The sequence below is a fragment of the Propithecus coquereli genome, unplaced genomic scaffold (genome assembly GCF_000956105.1).
Source record: "Propithecus coquereli isolate 6110/MARCELLA unplaced genomic scaffold, Pcoq_1.0 Scaffold2, whole genome shotgun sequence".
NCBI classification, from domain to species: domain Eukaryota; kingdom Metazoa; phylum Chordata; class Mammalia; order Primates; family Indriidae; genus Propithecus; species Propithecus coquereli.
The window spans coordinates 5298664-5312937 of NW_012144966.1; the positions used below are offsets into that span (position 1 = coordinate 5298664).

At 37.3% G+C, this 14274-nt stretch overlaps 1 protein-coding gene across 2 annotated transcripts in view; it reads left to right on the top strand.

Moving 5' to 3' along the window:
- The window catches only part of STK3 (serine/threonine kinase 3), a 280323-nt gene extending 272005 nt beyond the window's left edge, over positions 1–8318 (top strand). For both annotated transcript variants that reach the window (XM_012643656.1, XM_012643657.1), the window contains one exon: positions 6947–8318. In XM_012643656.1, the coding sequence (XP_012499110.1) occupies positions 6947–7105 (159 nt within the window). In that variant the 3' untranslated portion in view covers positions 7106–8318. The remainder of the gene's footprint in view (positions 1–6946) is intronic.
- The last annotated feature ends 5956 nt before the right edge of the window (positions 8319–14274 follow it).

The following is a 14274-nucleotide window of genomic DNA, read 5'->3' on the forward strand; positions in this document are numbered from 1 at the left end:
TGCCAGTTAACCTCACTGGTTTTTTATCCATACGACACCATAATCTAGAGTTATTTAGAAACCTACGATTTTGCTGTTCTGTTAACAAAATGAGAAGAACCTCCAACACAAATGCTAGGGTTTGGGGATTATTTTCTGTTGGACACCATAGACAGATGGTAAGGTCAATGAGAAAAACCTTCTTTTCCTGAATAATCTTCTCTTCATCAAGGGCTTCAGTCATAGCCTAAACATTGATGATTCCCTAAGTCTCTATCTTTAGCTTGGACCTCTCTCCTGACCCCCCAAACCCCAAATTACAATCCATATCTGATGTCTCCACCTTGATGCCTTACTCATATGTCAAACTCACCAGGACTAAAATCAATTTCATTAACTACTCCATCTTATTAATAGTATCAATCTCCACCCCATTACCCTAGCTTGAAGCCAGAATCATCCTTAACCCTTTCTTTTTCCTGACCCTTCATAATCAATCAGTCAGTCAACAAAGCAAGCCCTACCAATGCTACTTTCAGATCTCTCAAATCCCTCTCTTCTTTCCAATCTCCACTCCCATTGTCCTGGTCCAAATTTATCTTCTTACTAGACTGTTGCTATAACCTGTTGATGTGTCTTCCTGCCTCTATTTTTGTCCCATGGCAATGCATTTTCTATACCTGCTACTGGAGAAATTTTTCTAAAGCTCATGTACAATCATGTCACTATTCATGCTCAAAATTATCTAGTATTTCTTTCTGGTCACAGAAAGTTTGTAACAACATGCTTAAGGCCCTCAGCTATCTGGCCTTGCTCTCCTTCTTGCCTCATCTTCTGTTCCTCTTCCCACGTGGACTCTTCTCAAATCTGAGCAATACGCTAGACAATTTGCAAAGATGCCAAGCATTCGTATGCCTTGTAGATTTCTGCTCATGTTGTTTCCTTTCTCCCCTATCCTGTTTCCCATTTTCTCAGCTTACTCCTCCTTCAGTGAGTTAGCTGTGCATGGACCTGTCTTGCCAGCTAGATTGCAGTTTCTTTGTGGGAGGTAGAATGTTTTATTCATCTCTCTACCTCTACTGTGCTTGGTCCGTAGAAAAACCTCAATAAATGATTTAATCATTGAGTCCTCTGAAGTTCTCCAACAACCCACTTGAAGACATAGCTGTATGTGTAGCTTATGCAGAAGTCAGATTTCCTGTAACCTCAACCTTACACAGCCACAAATCTGAAATTAGATTTTTTAAAACAAATACATAAAAAAGTGAGCAAAAGACATGAAAATAAACCTTTCAAAAGAAGATAGACTAATAAATAGCCAACAAACATATGAAAAAATGCTCAATATCTCTAATCATCAGGGAGATGCAAATCAAAACCACAATGACATATCACCTAACTCCAGTGAGAATGGCTTTTATCAAAAAGTCCCAAAACAACAAATGTTGGCATGGATGTGGAGAGATAGGAACACTCATATACTGTTGGTGGGACTGCAAACTAGTACAACCCCTATGAAAAATAGTATGCAGATACCTCAAAGAACGAAAAGTAGACCTACCATTTGATCCAGCAATCCCACTACTGGGTATTTACCCAAAGGAAAAAAGGACATTTTATAAAAAAGATACCTGCACCTGAATGTTTATAGCAGCACAATTCACAATTGCAAAGATGTGGAAACAACCCAAGTGCCCATCAATACATGAGTGGGTTAATAAAATGTGGCATATGTATACCATGGAGTACTACTCAGCCATAAAAACAATGGCGAACTAATGCCTCATGTATTAACCTGAATGGAACTGGAGACCATTCTTCTAAGTGAAGTATCCCAAGTATGGGAAAAACAAACACCATATGTACTCACCATTAAATTAGAATTAATTGATCAACACTTACGTACACATATGAAAATAACACTCATTGGAAATCAAGCAGGTGGGAGGGGGGAGGAGGGGATGGGTAAATTCACACCTAATGGATAAAATAATTTTGACTCAAACTGTACAAAAGCGATTTATGTAACCAAAATGTTTGTGCCTCCATAATATTCTGAAATTTTAAAAATTAAAAAAATAAATGCAAACATTAGGAACAAGTATGACAGGCTTTAGCACTGAAGCCATTCTCTGTCTTTTCCTAAAACAGCCTTATACGTTCACTCACAACCTATTCTTATTTAGTGTAATACCTTATAAGATTGTTTAATTTTTTTTCTGATTTCAATAGATGAGCAAACTTGATGTAGAGATAGAAGGGTATATGTCCAATGATGGCCAAAAAGAAAAGCTAACAGCTTTCCCTCAGATGAAAACAAGCCAAAAAAAGGGGGAGAAAATTATACATGATACAAATTAGTAATAGAGATTAATAATGACAACTCATCACCAAAGAAAGGTGGTTTTATGTTCTATGTACTCTGTGTAGAAGGCAGTATGTTCTGTAAAATACTTTATAAAGATTTTCTGTTCAAAATGATTGAGACAAAGTTTTGTCACTTAAAGAACTAAGATTTAGGTACTTTATTAATTCACTTGTATGGAACACCTAATTCCTTAACGATGCCAGATAATGGTTCTCTGATGTCACAGACCTGTTTTTCATAAATTGTACATATTGAAAATATAAAAGTCTGTTAGAGCAGGAAAATTTTTCTTCTAAGTAGCTTCTTTCCCTGAATTCAGTCCATTACTGTAATATAATATTCATAAACTATTGGCAGTTTGCCCCCCAGTAAAGGTAATATAAAATATTTAGAGGAATATCTTTTTTTTTTTTTTGCAATAGGGTCTGTCTCTGTCACCTGGGCTAGAGTGCAGTGGTATCATCACAGCTCATTACAACCTCAAACTCCTGGGCTCCAGCCATCCTCCCACCTCAGCCTCCCAAGCAGCTGGGACTACAAGGCATGCACTACCATGCCAGGCTGATTTTTCTATTTTTTTGTAGTGATGGAGTCTCTTGCTCAGGCTGGTCTTGAACTCCTGGCCCTCAAGCAGTCCTCCCACTTTGGCCTCCCAAAGTGCTAGGATTACAGGTGTGAGCCACTATACCACACCAGGAATATCTTAATGCAAAAAAATTTTAAGGTAATGATAATGGTTTGCTTTATATGGTATGTTCTCCTAATCCTAGAGTAACCCACTCCTTTGAGTCATTTTATTATTTATCTACCTACTTTCATGTCATGTTATTTAGCAGTATTGTTGAATAGTTTCTAGGATCATGTACAAAACTCCAAAGTCTAAATATTTTTTGTAATATCTGGAGTAAGGACATGAAACTCATGCATTAAAATCAATTATAAAATAATACATGATCTAGAATCAAATACTAAATTGCTGTTTTTAAAATTATGAATGTTGGCCGGGCGCAGTGGCTCACGCCTGTAATCCTAGCACTCTGGGAGGCCGAGGCGGGTGGATCGCTCAAGGTCAGGAGTTCGAGACCAGCCTGAGCAAGAGTGAGACCCCGTCTCTACTAAAAAATAGAAAGAAATGATCTGGACAACTAAAAATATATATATAGAAAAAATTAGCCAGGCATGGTGGCGCATGCCTGTAGTTCCTGCTACTTGGAAGGCTGAAGCAGAAGGATCACTTGAGCCCAGGAGTTTGAGGTTGCAGTGAGCTAGGCTGATGCCGCGGCACTCACTCTAGCCCGGGCAACAAAGAGAGACTCTGTCTCAAAAAATAAAATAAAATAAAATAAAATTATGAATGTTATATAGAAATGCAGGGATGGGAAAGATTAACATGGGCTGAAATAGAGACAATGTTGAAGAATTCAGAAGTGGAATTGTATCCTGTGTGGGAGCAGCTGGGCACTTCTTTCTCAGGGAAATTTGGTTGTGTGGTCTACGTTGGCCCTTCAACTCACCATCACCTGTTTATATAGTTCAGAAAATTTCAGATTTCCCTGTTGGCTAATTCTGTATCCTCACAGTGATTTGAATAGCACTGAGCATATAATGGATACATGATTACTATTTGGATTCAAAATTAATGAAGAAAGTACATAATACTATGTATTATATATAAATATATATTATGGCATAATATAAAAAGCTAGGTTATTTTGTGATGTGTGACTAAAAAATAATAGGGCTTATTTTACACATGTGAGAACTTAGGCACCAAAGCGAGTGGTGCTGACCTGCAGAGTCATCATCACGGAGCCTGTACACTCTTTCCCATAACACTCATTTCTCAGAATATTTTTGGAACTCCTTTTGAATTTCCTTCAGAGTCTGTGACTCATTCTTGTCAGTATCCTCAGCTGAGAACGGATTTGATTTTTGGAAGCAGAAGTCATGTAGGGCCAGGTATGGCAAGTAAAGTAGAGCATCAGCTGAGAAATGCTATTTTAGGTGACTGGAAGTAATGAGAGTGTTTTCTAGCTTGACTCATAAAATAACCAAAGACAGTTATCTTCTTAAAACAAAAAAGTTGCAAGTTTTATCATTTTAAAACCAAGTGTAGTGGCATGCACCTGTAATCCCAGCTACTTGGGAGGCTGAGGCAGGAGGATCGATCGCTTGAGCCCAAGAGTTCAAGGCTGCAGTCAACTGTGATAACACCACCTGGGCAACAGAGTGAGACCCCATCTCAAAAACAAATTGGCCAACCACACATCACAACTTACACAGCACAAAAACAGCAACAAAAAAGAAAAGAAAAACCAACTCTGGATTACTCTTATAATTTTCTTGCTCCAAAATTGATCTTGGCTTCCTGAAGTCCAAAACCTGTTTTGCGTGGCTTTTGGGGCCTCACCCAGCCTGTCTAGCCTTACTTCCAACACCCCACCAGAGTCCTCCTCTGAGCCCCTAGTTCTCTGCTGTGCTTAGTCCTTTAACCTAACATGGCAGGGGCCTCCTCCTTGGGACTGCACACTGCTTAGAGGCGCGCTCCTCTTCAAGGACCAGCATCGTCCCTGCTGCCAGAAGGGAGTCTCCTCTCTGCCCAAGTTACATCGAATTTATAGTGAGGCTCCTTTCTTTTTTGAGGGGAATTTGCTTCAAAACAAAACAAAACAATAGATACTGTCCCTAAGAAAACGTACACATGAGCATGCAGAATTTTGCACATGAGAAGCTTGTTCATTGACCTCTCACTGTAATCTCTACCACAGTCAGTAGGGTTTAATTATATAGGGCCTCACGTTAGTCCTTAACACATTGACTGCCATGCTAGGAAAACAACCTTTTTCTTGGGGCTACAGTGTTTTATTGCAAAAATAGAATAAAAGCTTTGAAAACAAAATGATCCTTTCTAATTTAATGAAAAATTTGTTATTTTTTATTATTGTCCGTGTGCGAGTTATATGCAACTTGAAAAATAGTTCACACGGCTCCCAAGGTAGAGACGTGTGAGTTACGTATGCTTCACAGGGCCCCGGGCTCAAAACCAGTGTGAGTTAAATACAACTCACATGGCAGTTAATGTGTTAAATGTTTATAGTTGCAAGTATTACCCTTCCAACTAATTTCTGGTTTCTTAAAAGCAAGGAAATAGTTTAGTGCTTCTTTGCCTTCCTTATAGTACCTACCTAAGGTGCTGAGGATGTGATAGCATTCTGTAAATCATTGCAGTTTAACAGATTTTTTTAAACCACCTGCCTGCTACCATTGCTTTAGTATTCAGTTTTTAAAGGAGACAGAGTTTTAGATTTTTTTTCATGTTAATGAGATAAAAGCCCAGTGTATTTGGTTACATATTTCAGGACATTCTATATGCCCTTAGATAACATCCCTAAAATATATTTCTCAGGAGATAATCCATGTCTTGCTGTTTTGACATATAAATAAATACAGTAAAGCTCAGGATGCCGTAGGCTGTTATGTAGCAGAACAGAGTTTATCCCCCTTACACGCATGGCATGAGGCCTCTCTCCTGTTACACAGAAACCTAGTAAAGGATGTGTTATTGTTGTCCCAGTAGCCAGCATAGTCAAACTGTAATGTATATGGTGAAAATTTGACAGGCACTTCATTTTCAAATTGGCCAAGCCCACATCACAACTTACACAGCACTGTTTGTATCAGGTTTGTGATATTTTGAATCACAAGTTAAAAACCCTGCTTTAGGCCGGGCACGGTGGCTCACGCCTGTAATCCTAGCTCTCTGGGAGGCCGAGGCGGGAGGATTGTTTGACGTCAGGAGTTCGAAACCAGCCTGAGCAAGAGCGAGACCCCGTCTCTAGTAAAATTAGAAAGAAATTAATTGGACAACTAAAAATATATAGAAAACATTAGCCGGGCATGGTGGCGCATGCCTGTAGTCCCAGCTACTCGGGAGGCTGAGGCAGGAGGATTGCTTGAGCCCAGGAGTTTGAGGTTGCTGTGAGCTAGGATGACGCCATGGCACTCTAGCCCGGGCAACACAGTGAGACTCTGTCTCAAAAAAAAAAAAAAACAAAAAACAAAAACCCTACTTTATCAAAATGCTCGGGGTAAAAATATTCTGTACAATGTAATTTTCTGATTAACTGAGTGCTTAAAATTTAAGCAATTGGTAAAGTGGAGGATAGAACAGTTAATTTACCCTTTATTCAATCTTGTCACATTCTTGGGTGATTTTTGCAAGTGTTCGTGATTATTGTGGCACTCCATAGCTGGCAAAGATGGGAAAGATTGGAGTGAATATACCTGGAACATATTCTGAAAGTCTGTTTGTTGGCAATGGTGGATTTGCCTTTGTACCTTTTTAAAAATTTCATCAGCTCATTTTTCTCATTTGCTCTTTTCTAAAAGCAGAGGCTTTGATTGTTTTGTTGCAAATTACTTGAGATTCTTTCAAGATAGGGCTCCTGGATTCTTTGGGAAGGAATTCCTCTTTTAATTGTTGAACCATACTTCAAAGATGACGTAAAGAATTTGCTGAAGTATTCATGCTTAAAACTCATTAGACTTTATTGTGGATAATTTCACCATATTAATATCTTCGTTTTTTTCTATATCTAGTTAAAAAATCTAAGTTTAGAAGAACTACAGATGCGGTTAAAAGCGCTGGACCCTATGATGGAACGAGAAATAGAAGAACTTCGTCAAAGATACACTGCAAAAAGACAGCCCATTCTGGATGCAATGGATGCGAAGAAAAGAAGGCAGCAAAACTTTTGAGTTCAGTTTCTTCTCTGTTTGTTCAGCTATTCTGGAGAACAAGAAACCACTAAGAATGGAAGGAATATTAGGACTTTTTTTAATCCCTAAGATTTATGCTCTACCATTAGGCAAAGGTCAAAAACTGGTGATGGTACATACCCAGATAAATTCCCAAAAGGCTAAATTTATAATTATATCCACTCTCTTTTCACTTTTACATGATGAGAACAACAGAAATGTATTCTCTTTTTCTGTCAGCTGTATACCAGAAAGAAAACTGGGTCATAATATGAAGGCTGTGTTTAGAGACCTTGAAAATCCAAAGCTATCATTTAATTGTACAGCACTGAAGGGCTTTATGTTACAATATTCTTTATTCCTATGTAGTAGTGTATTTATTGTATCCCCTTAGGTAAACTTATTTATTTATCCTATTTCACTGTTTTGTTTTTAAAGGATGAGATCAGGATGGCTTTGGTGAAGGTAGGGTCATATTAATAGATGATAATGTGCAACCAGATTATACGTTAAACAGGGAGATATGGGGTATGTTCCTTGATTTCCAAGATAGTTTTCCAATAGAAGCAAAGCAATAATGGCAGTAGTACTCCAATGGACTAGGCCTTTTTATATTGAAGCAATAATTCCATTTTTACCTTTTGAAATTTTGTTTAATCTTTTGATTTTTGATGTTTGGTACAAATAGAACTATATATATTTAGGTCAAACAGAGCTATAATGTTTAAAACCAAAGAAATCAATGGAACTCTTGCACAAAAAAGTGTGGTTGATATTTTAAAAGAAATGAAAACTTAATACAAATGTAATTTGTTAATATTGTTTTGTGTTTTGTGTGTAGGTTTGATAGCTAAACTGAATCAAAATGCAATAACCTCATCAATTTACTTCTATGAAAATGTACCTTCTTGTCACAGGACTTTTTTTGTTGATTTCATTTATTTTCTGGGAATTGGTAAATATCATGTGCCTAATGATAACACAATAGCAAAAACATTTTTACTGAACTGTGCAAGCCTTGGGGACTGAAAAAGAAGATTAAAATCATGAAAAAGAAACTCATTTCCACACTAAATGAACATTTGTATGATTGAACTGGGACCAGTCGTTTCCTAAGCTACATATGGCCATCTTGACAGTGTTTGTTCTTTTGTGTGTTTAATTACTATGTGTAAATCATAAAGAGAAATAAATTTTACTGTGCCACCCAGCAGATTTCATCTCTACATCTTTTTTTATAACTTATGACCTGGACTCCGTCTTTCCCAAGCAAGGCAGGCATATTAGTTAGGAGAGGCTAGATTATGCAGTGGTCACAGCCCTCAAACTTTAGTGGCTTCAGATAACACAGGTTATTCCTCACCCATGCTCCAGGCCCATCCCAGGTTGGCAGGGTGCCCTGCTCCTGTCATTCTCACCCAGGGACCCACTGATGGGGCCTCAACCATCTGCAGCATTTGTGGCCACCACAGTGAGGGAGGAGGCACTGGCAAATCTCATACTCGCTCCAGCAGGCAGCAACACATGTCAGGTCCACCACAACCCGGCATTCAGAACTAGTCACATGGCCACTCCTAACGTCACGGGAGCCAGGAAGTGCAGCCTCGCCATGTGGCTGGAGAGAGAGAGCAGGAAATGCTGGCGAGTTCGCTGATGTCTGCCACGGAAGGTTTATCATCTCTGGAAAGCTTTCATTCCTTTTTAAAAGAGCATTTGTGCCCCCAGGTAATGCCTTGAAGTGGCATTTTTCTCTGCCCTGTTGAGTCCTCACATATAATAAATTGTGTGATTGGATACAAATTATAAGACTGTACAAATAGTGATAAATATGAAACCTATATAGATTATTAAAAATGAAGATTGAATTTACAGTGTATGCTTCAGCTATTCATTACTGGAATCTGTTTGGGTCAGTCAGATGAATCGATCAACTCAATCCCTGCCCTTTTTTTCCTTTTTTAATTTTTCTTTTCCACTAACCTGTCTTAATACCTTGCCTGAGTTGATGGAGTCAAATGATTTGCTGTCATCTAGGCAAAACCACCTATGTGAAATGGACAAAAACCTATGAAGATGGTTTCTCTCCAGTTTACTAAATTAGAAAATTTATGCAAATGAATCCAATGAGGCCTGTTAACCACTCTTACTAATTCAGTCTCAACAAGAGTCCTCCTTTCAATAACATCAAATGTTCCAATCACATTGTAATTTTTATGTAAATATACCCCATTGTTATATCTAAGCTTATTTAAATATATGTGCACGAATACACAGGAGCAATGGGCATTGTTTTATTTTAACATCATAGGAAGCTCCAAAACATGTCAGGATATCTATTTGAAAATTTTTCCTATCTTCTTACTCCCTGCCCCGACCAATCAATAAAAGAAATTTAAGGTAAGTTTTAAGACCCATAAGCCATGAAAGAAATCTTCAAATCTAGTTAAGTCTTAATCATGATACTTAGGACAGAGAGTTTTTTAGTTATTCTAATGAGTTTAAGAAGAAACCTCTTATTTTAACCTTGGTTGCTGAGAACTTCCCAAAAATAGGTAAGTGTACTTTCTGCACACCCCCATTCTTTAATAAATACAATATTGTCAATGTAATTGAAGCTAATGAGTCAGGGTTTCATCTCACTGAAAAGCCAACCTCATTGTATATATTGTCCTCTAGATGAGAAAATTTTTTCTTTGATTTAATGAACTTAGATGACTCATTTCTACAGACTTACAATACACTTAGCTTATTTTAATATAAACAGTTTTATGTTCAAAATCTGAACTAATTTGGCCAATAAGAATTGGAAAAGAAATATATTTAAATGGATTTTAAAATAATAACATCTATTATTTAGGGCACTTACTATGTGTCAGACACCATGCTAAACAATCTTATGTACATTATATACGTGCTTTTATATTTCTTCCTTCTGCTTATTTACTGAATCACATCCCCAGGGTTTAAAATCGTGCGATACTCACTGAAGGATATGTAGTTCTCTAAGGGAAATTATATAATACATTAATAAGATGTTTTTAACTTAGTCACAGGAAATCTTTTCAAATTACTGACACATTAGCATTCGATAGGAATGCTATTTTCATTTCCTATCCTGTATGGTAAAGATTAGTGATTAAAATAAATTCTGAAAATACTAATGACATTCTAAATAGAACATCATTTAAAAGAAAATAATTGGAGTTACACTACATTACTAAACTGTTATTAGGCACAGCATTTAATTAGATATTTTATCAAAATGCTGTTTTGGAGTACTAGGTATTCTTTTTTGGCATGGAAGCCTAGGAATCCGGAGTCTCATGAGAACGTTCTCTTTGCTGTTTGAGCAACGTGCGGAGACCTGGACCCAAGGAAGTTTTATAAACCTTAGTTGGGTAGTCTGATGCCACTGAGGGAGACTTGTTCTCTAGGGAGTCACTCAGCTTCTTCCTGTTCCATGCCCACACAAACCACCTTTGACCGCGGCCAACCACTTCCTACTTTTTGGGTCACAAAAAGACTCCAAGAGGGAAAGCAGACGACCAGCTCAATTCTTCCACCAATCTTGGGAAAACAATTCCAAGTTCATGTGCTTCTCACACCAGACCATATTAACCAGACTCCCTGACACCAATTTCTTCACTTTATTAGGCTACCTAAATAAAAAGTCTGATTTTTGGGGTCACTTTTCTGCTTACAGAATTTTGCCTGTTGAGAATGAACTCTACCTCCTGGCATTTAAGACCTGCAACATGCCTCAACTGACATTTATGACCTCATCTCCCATTATCGCTGCATTTGAGCCCTTTCTCCCACCAAACAGAACCACTTCTAAACTCTTATAATTATCTCTCTTCTTTCTGGGTTATAAAGTTTCTGAAAGCAGAGACTTGGTGTTTATCCATCTTGTTTCCCCCATAGTGCTTGCCAGTATATTAGATATAATTTGGTATTAAATAAAGTTTTATTGAATGCAATGACCTCGAACAAAAAATTATCATCATTAATCATACAGGTGCCTTTCTCCAAGTAATTACTGTAACAACAATAATAGCCATTTTTTGAGCATCTACTAAGCAATGTACTTATGATAAATTATCTCAAACCTTCACAACAAGATGCATATTCCTTTTAATGAAAAAGAAAAAGAAGACTGAAAAGAAAGGATTGAGAGATTAAATGAGGTCACACAGCTAGCTAATGCCAGTGTGGGTTTTAAACTCCCCTATCTCCAAAATCTTTGCGTTTTCCAACAGACCACATAGCCGCACAGGAGGTCTGGCTGTCAAATATTGGACAGGTTTTCTAAGACTGCCTGCTGCTCTATCTTGGAAGGAGATGGCTTTTTGATTAAAACTTAGAGGAGAGGGCCATTGGTAGCTGACTTTACCTCTTTCACATTTCAATGGAGCGAACCTACATTTTCTGAAATGGCATCCTTTCTACACGTAGAAAAAAGATGCAGGGTGTATTTATTCAAGCTTCCAGCATGAGTTGTACAAAAGGATTTTTTCCTTTATTATTAGGATATATGTGGAGTTCTTGTGCCTTGAGAGCTATTTTTTGTAAATGATAAGGTTTTCTATTCTCTCCTTTACCAGACTTTCTTTGAAAAACATTAATCAGCATAGTGGAAGGAGCTGATTCAAATTCCAGTTATTCCTTTACGTCTTGGCTGTCCTGGGCAAAAATAACAATTTAATCTGTATTTCAGTTTCTTCATCTATAATAATGCAGCAATTGGGAAGATCAAATTTTCTAGCACATGGAAAATACTTCACAAAGTTCCTGACATATGACTTAGATATTAGCTTTAAAAATAAACTTTTAACCTTTTTCAGTATAGTGCATTGTTTTTGCAAGAATGAAGAAAAGCGCTCTGTTCATTGATAAGCAAGGTGACTGTTACTTCTAAAGTGAATTAAAGTCTCCTAGAACCCAAACAGGTCTTCTTTTAAGGGCCTGGTCTACTCTCTGGAAGTGATTTGCACTGAAGAAAATCTATTGTATTCAGATTTTTAAAGTATTTTCTTTATACACAGAGCAAAGTAAGTTATGTGTCTTAGTCCATTTTGTGTTGCCATAACAGAATACCTGATTCTGGGTAATTTATAAAGAAAAGAGGTTTATTTGGCTTATGATTCTGCAGGCTGGGAAGTTCAAGAAGCGTTTGTTGGAATCTGTTCACTTCTGGTGAGGGCCTCGTGCTGCATCACAACATGGCGGAGAAGTGAAAGGCCGGTGGGCATGTGCGAAAAGGGGCAAACATGAGAACAACCCACTCTCTAGGGTACTAATTCAGTCCTGGGAGAACTGACCCAGTCTCAAGAGAAACACATTAATCTATCTTTATGACCTAATCACCTCTTAAAGTCACCACCTCCCAACACCTTTACCCTGTCAATTAAATTTCAACATGACAAACCACATCCAAATCATAGCATTATGTTAAGCTAAACTTTCCCCCTCTTTTTAAGACTGTTATTTCTATTGTAGAGATATTGTTAAGCCCAGCATCTATTGCCTCATTCGTGAAGACCCACGTCTAAAGTTTTGTTTCACTAACATTTTAGCATTCTTGGTCCTTACAAATATGAGTCATGTAATTGACTTGGTCCCAATTTACTTTGGTGCAGTGAAGCTCAAAATCAAGTTTATATTTTAATAGTTTTACAGAATTCTATGATCTGTGTATCTACATTGCCCTGATCTTATAAAAACTGAAAATATTTTTTAAAAGGAAATATCTGGAGGTATGAGTGCTGCCACTGTACTTAAAAAGATCTAGCCTATCATGAATAATCTTTATATCCTCTTGTAGGGTTCTTCTGATTGTTAAATATGATAATATGTCTCAAGGTGATTTGTTGTTCAGCTCCTGGACCTAGAACCCTGCTGGAATCTTCTATATGGGGGTATTACCACCTGGGGGGAAAGGGGAAGGTTGTTGAAGACTGAGATAACTCCTGTTCTTTCTCTTCTGGAAGGAGCCAAGATAGAAAACACTATAATGCCCTTGGCCCTTGCCCCTCCTGGCCTCATGACCTGTTCAAACCACATTTATACAAAAACTGATTCAGGCTGACCAGGCACACACCTTCCAGCCCCAGGTCAGCCAACAGTTCAGAATCCCTTATGAAACGTTTACCTCTCTGTATTTTTCCATTTTTATTTTTCTATTCATAAGCCACTTCATGTTCTCAATGGAAAGAGAAGGATATGAAGGAAAAAAAAAAGAGAACAAAGGGAAACAGTTTTTTAAAGTGTGATACAAATGACAATTTTAACCCAAAATTACAAAATAATGTCATACCCCACATATCCTGAATACAAAAGCAAGTCTATCCCATTTTATGAGATAGCACTAAGAGTTAGTAAGTTCACAATTTTTCTAGTAGAAAATTCAGTGCCCGTCCATGTTCAAACCAAGCAATTAGTTGTCTTTTAAATTTTTATAGAATTTTCCAAAGTGAACTGTAATAAGTTGAGTGAAAGCTAAATAGAACCTGCTACTAAAGCTCTCAGCCTTTAAATATTCTCTTTCTAATGTTTCAGTGTATACACAGCATGCAGATGGGGCAACCCTGCAGCCGTGCAATTTTCAGCCTTTCCATTTATTCCATGACAGCTTTCTTTCCTATTTAAAAAGAAAATATTCTTGGCAAAAATATTCAAATGAAAAGACATATAATAGCACTTGGAACAGAAGTCTTTGATGTTAAAAAACAAGAGACACTGAGGAATCTGAAATGTAGAACTGTTTCATTATTAATGAGTCAATGTGAAAATTCATGAATTCATTCTCTGTTTACCTTTCATAAAGTATACAGCAGTTTATTTTAAGAGCTGATGACCATAAATTGGTTTGCATGCTTAGAATGTGGTTTTTGAAAATTGTATCTGATATTAGAGCCTGAGAGTAATGAACTAATGAACCTGGGCCTTAGAAAGTTTCAGCAAGACTTTTGGATTTTGAGGATAAATGAATCACTTTAACAAGTAAGTAGTAATTTGGGGTATGATTTGAATTTGAATGTGACAGGCCATTATAGAAGTTCAGGCAGAATGTCTTTAAAGTTGTTAATGTAAAATTATTTCAATTTCACAGAAATCTAACGGGTTGCTAGAAACCGTACCAACCATATTCCAGCATCTATGCTAAGCGT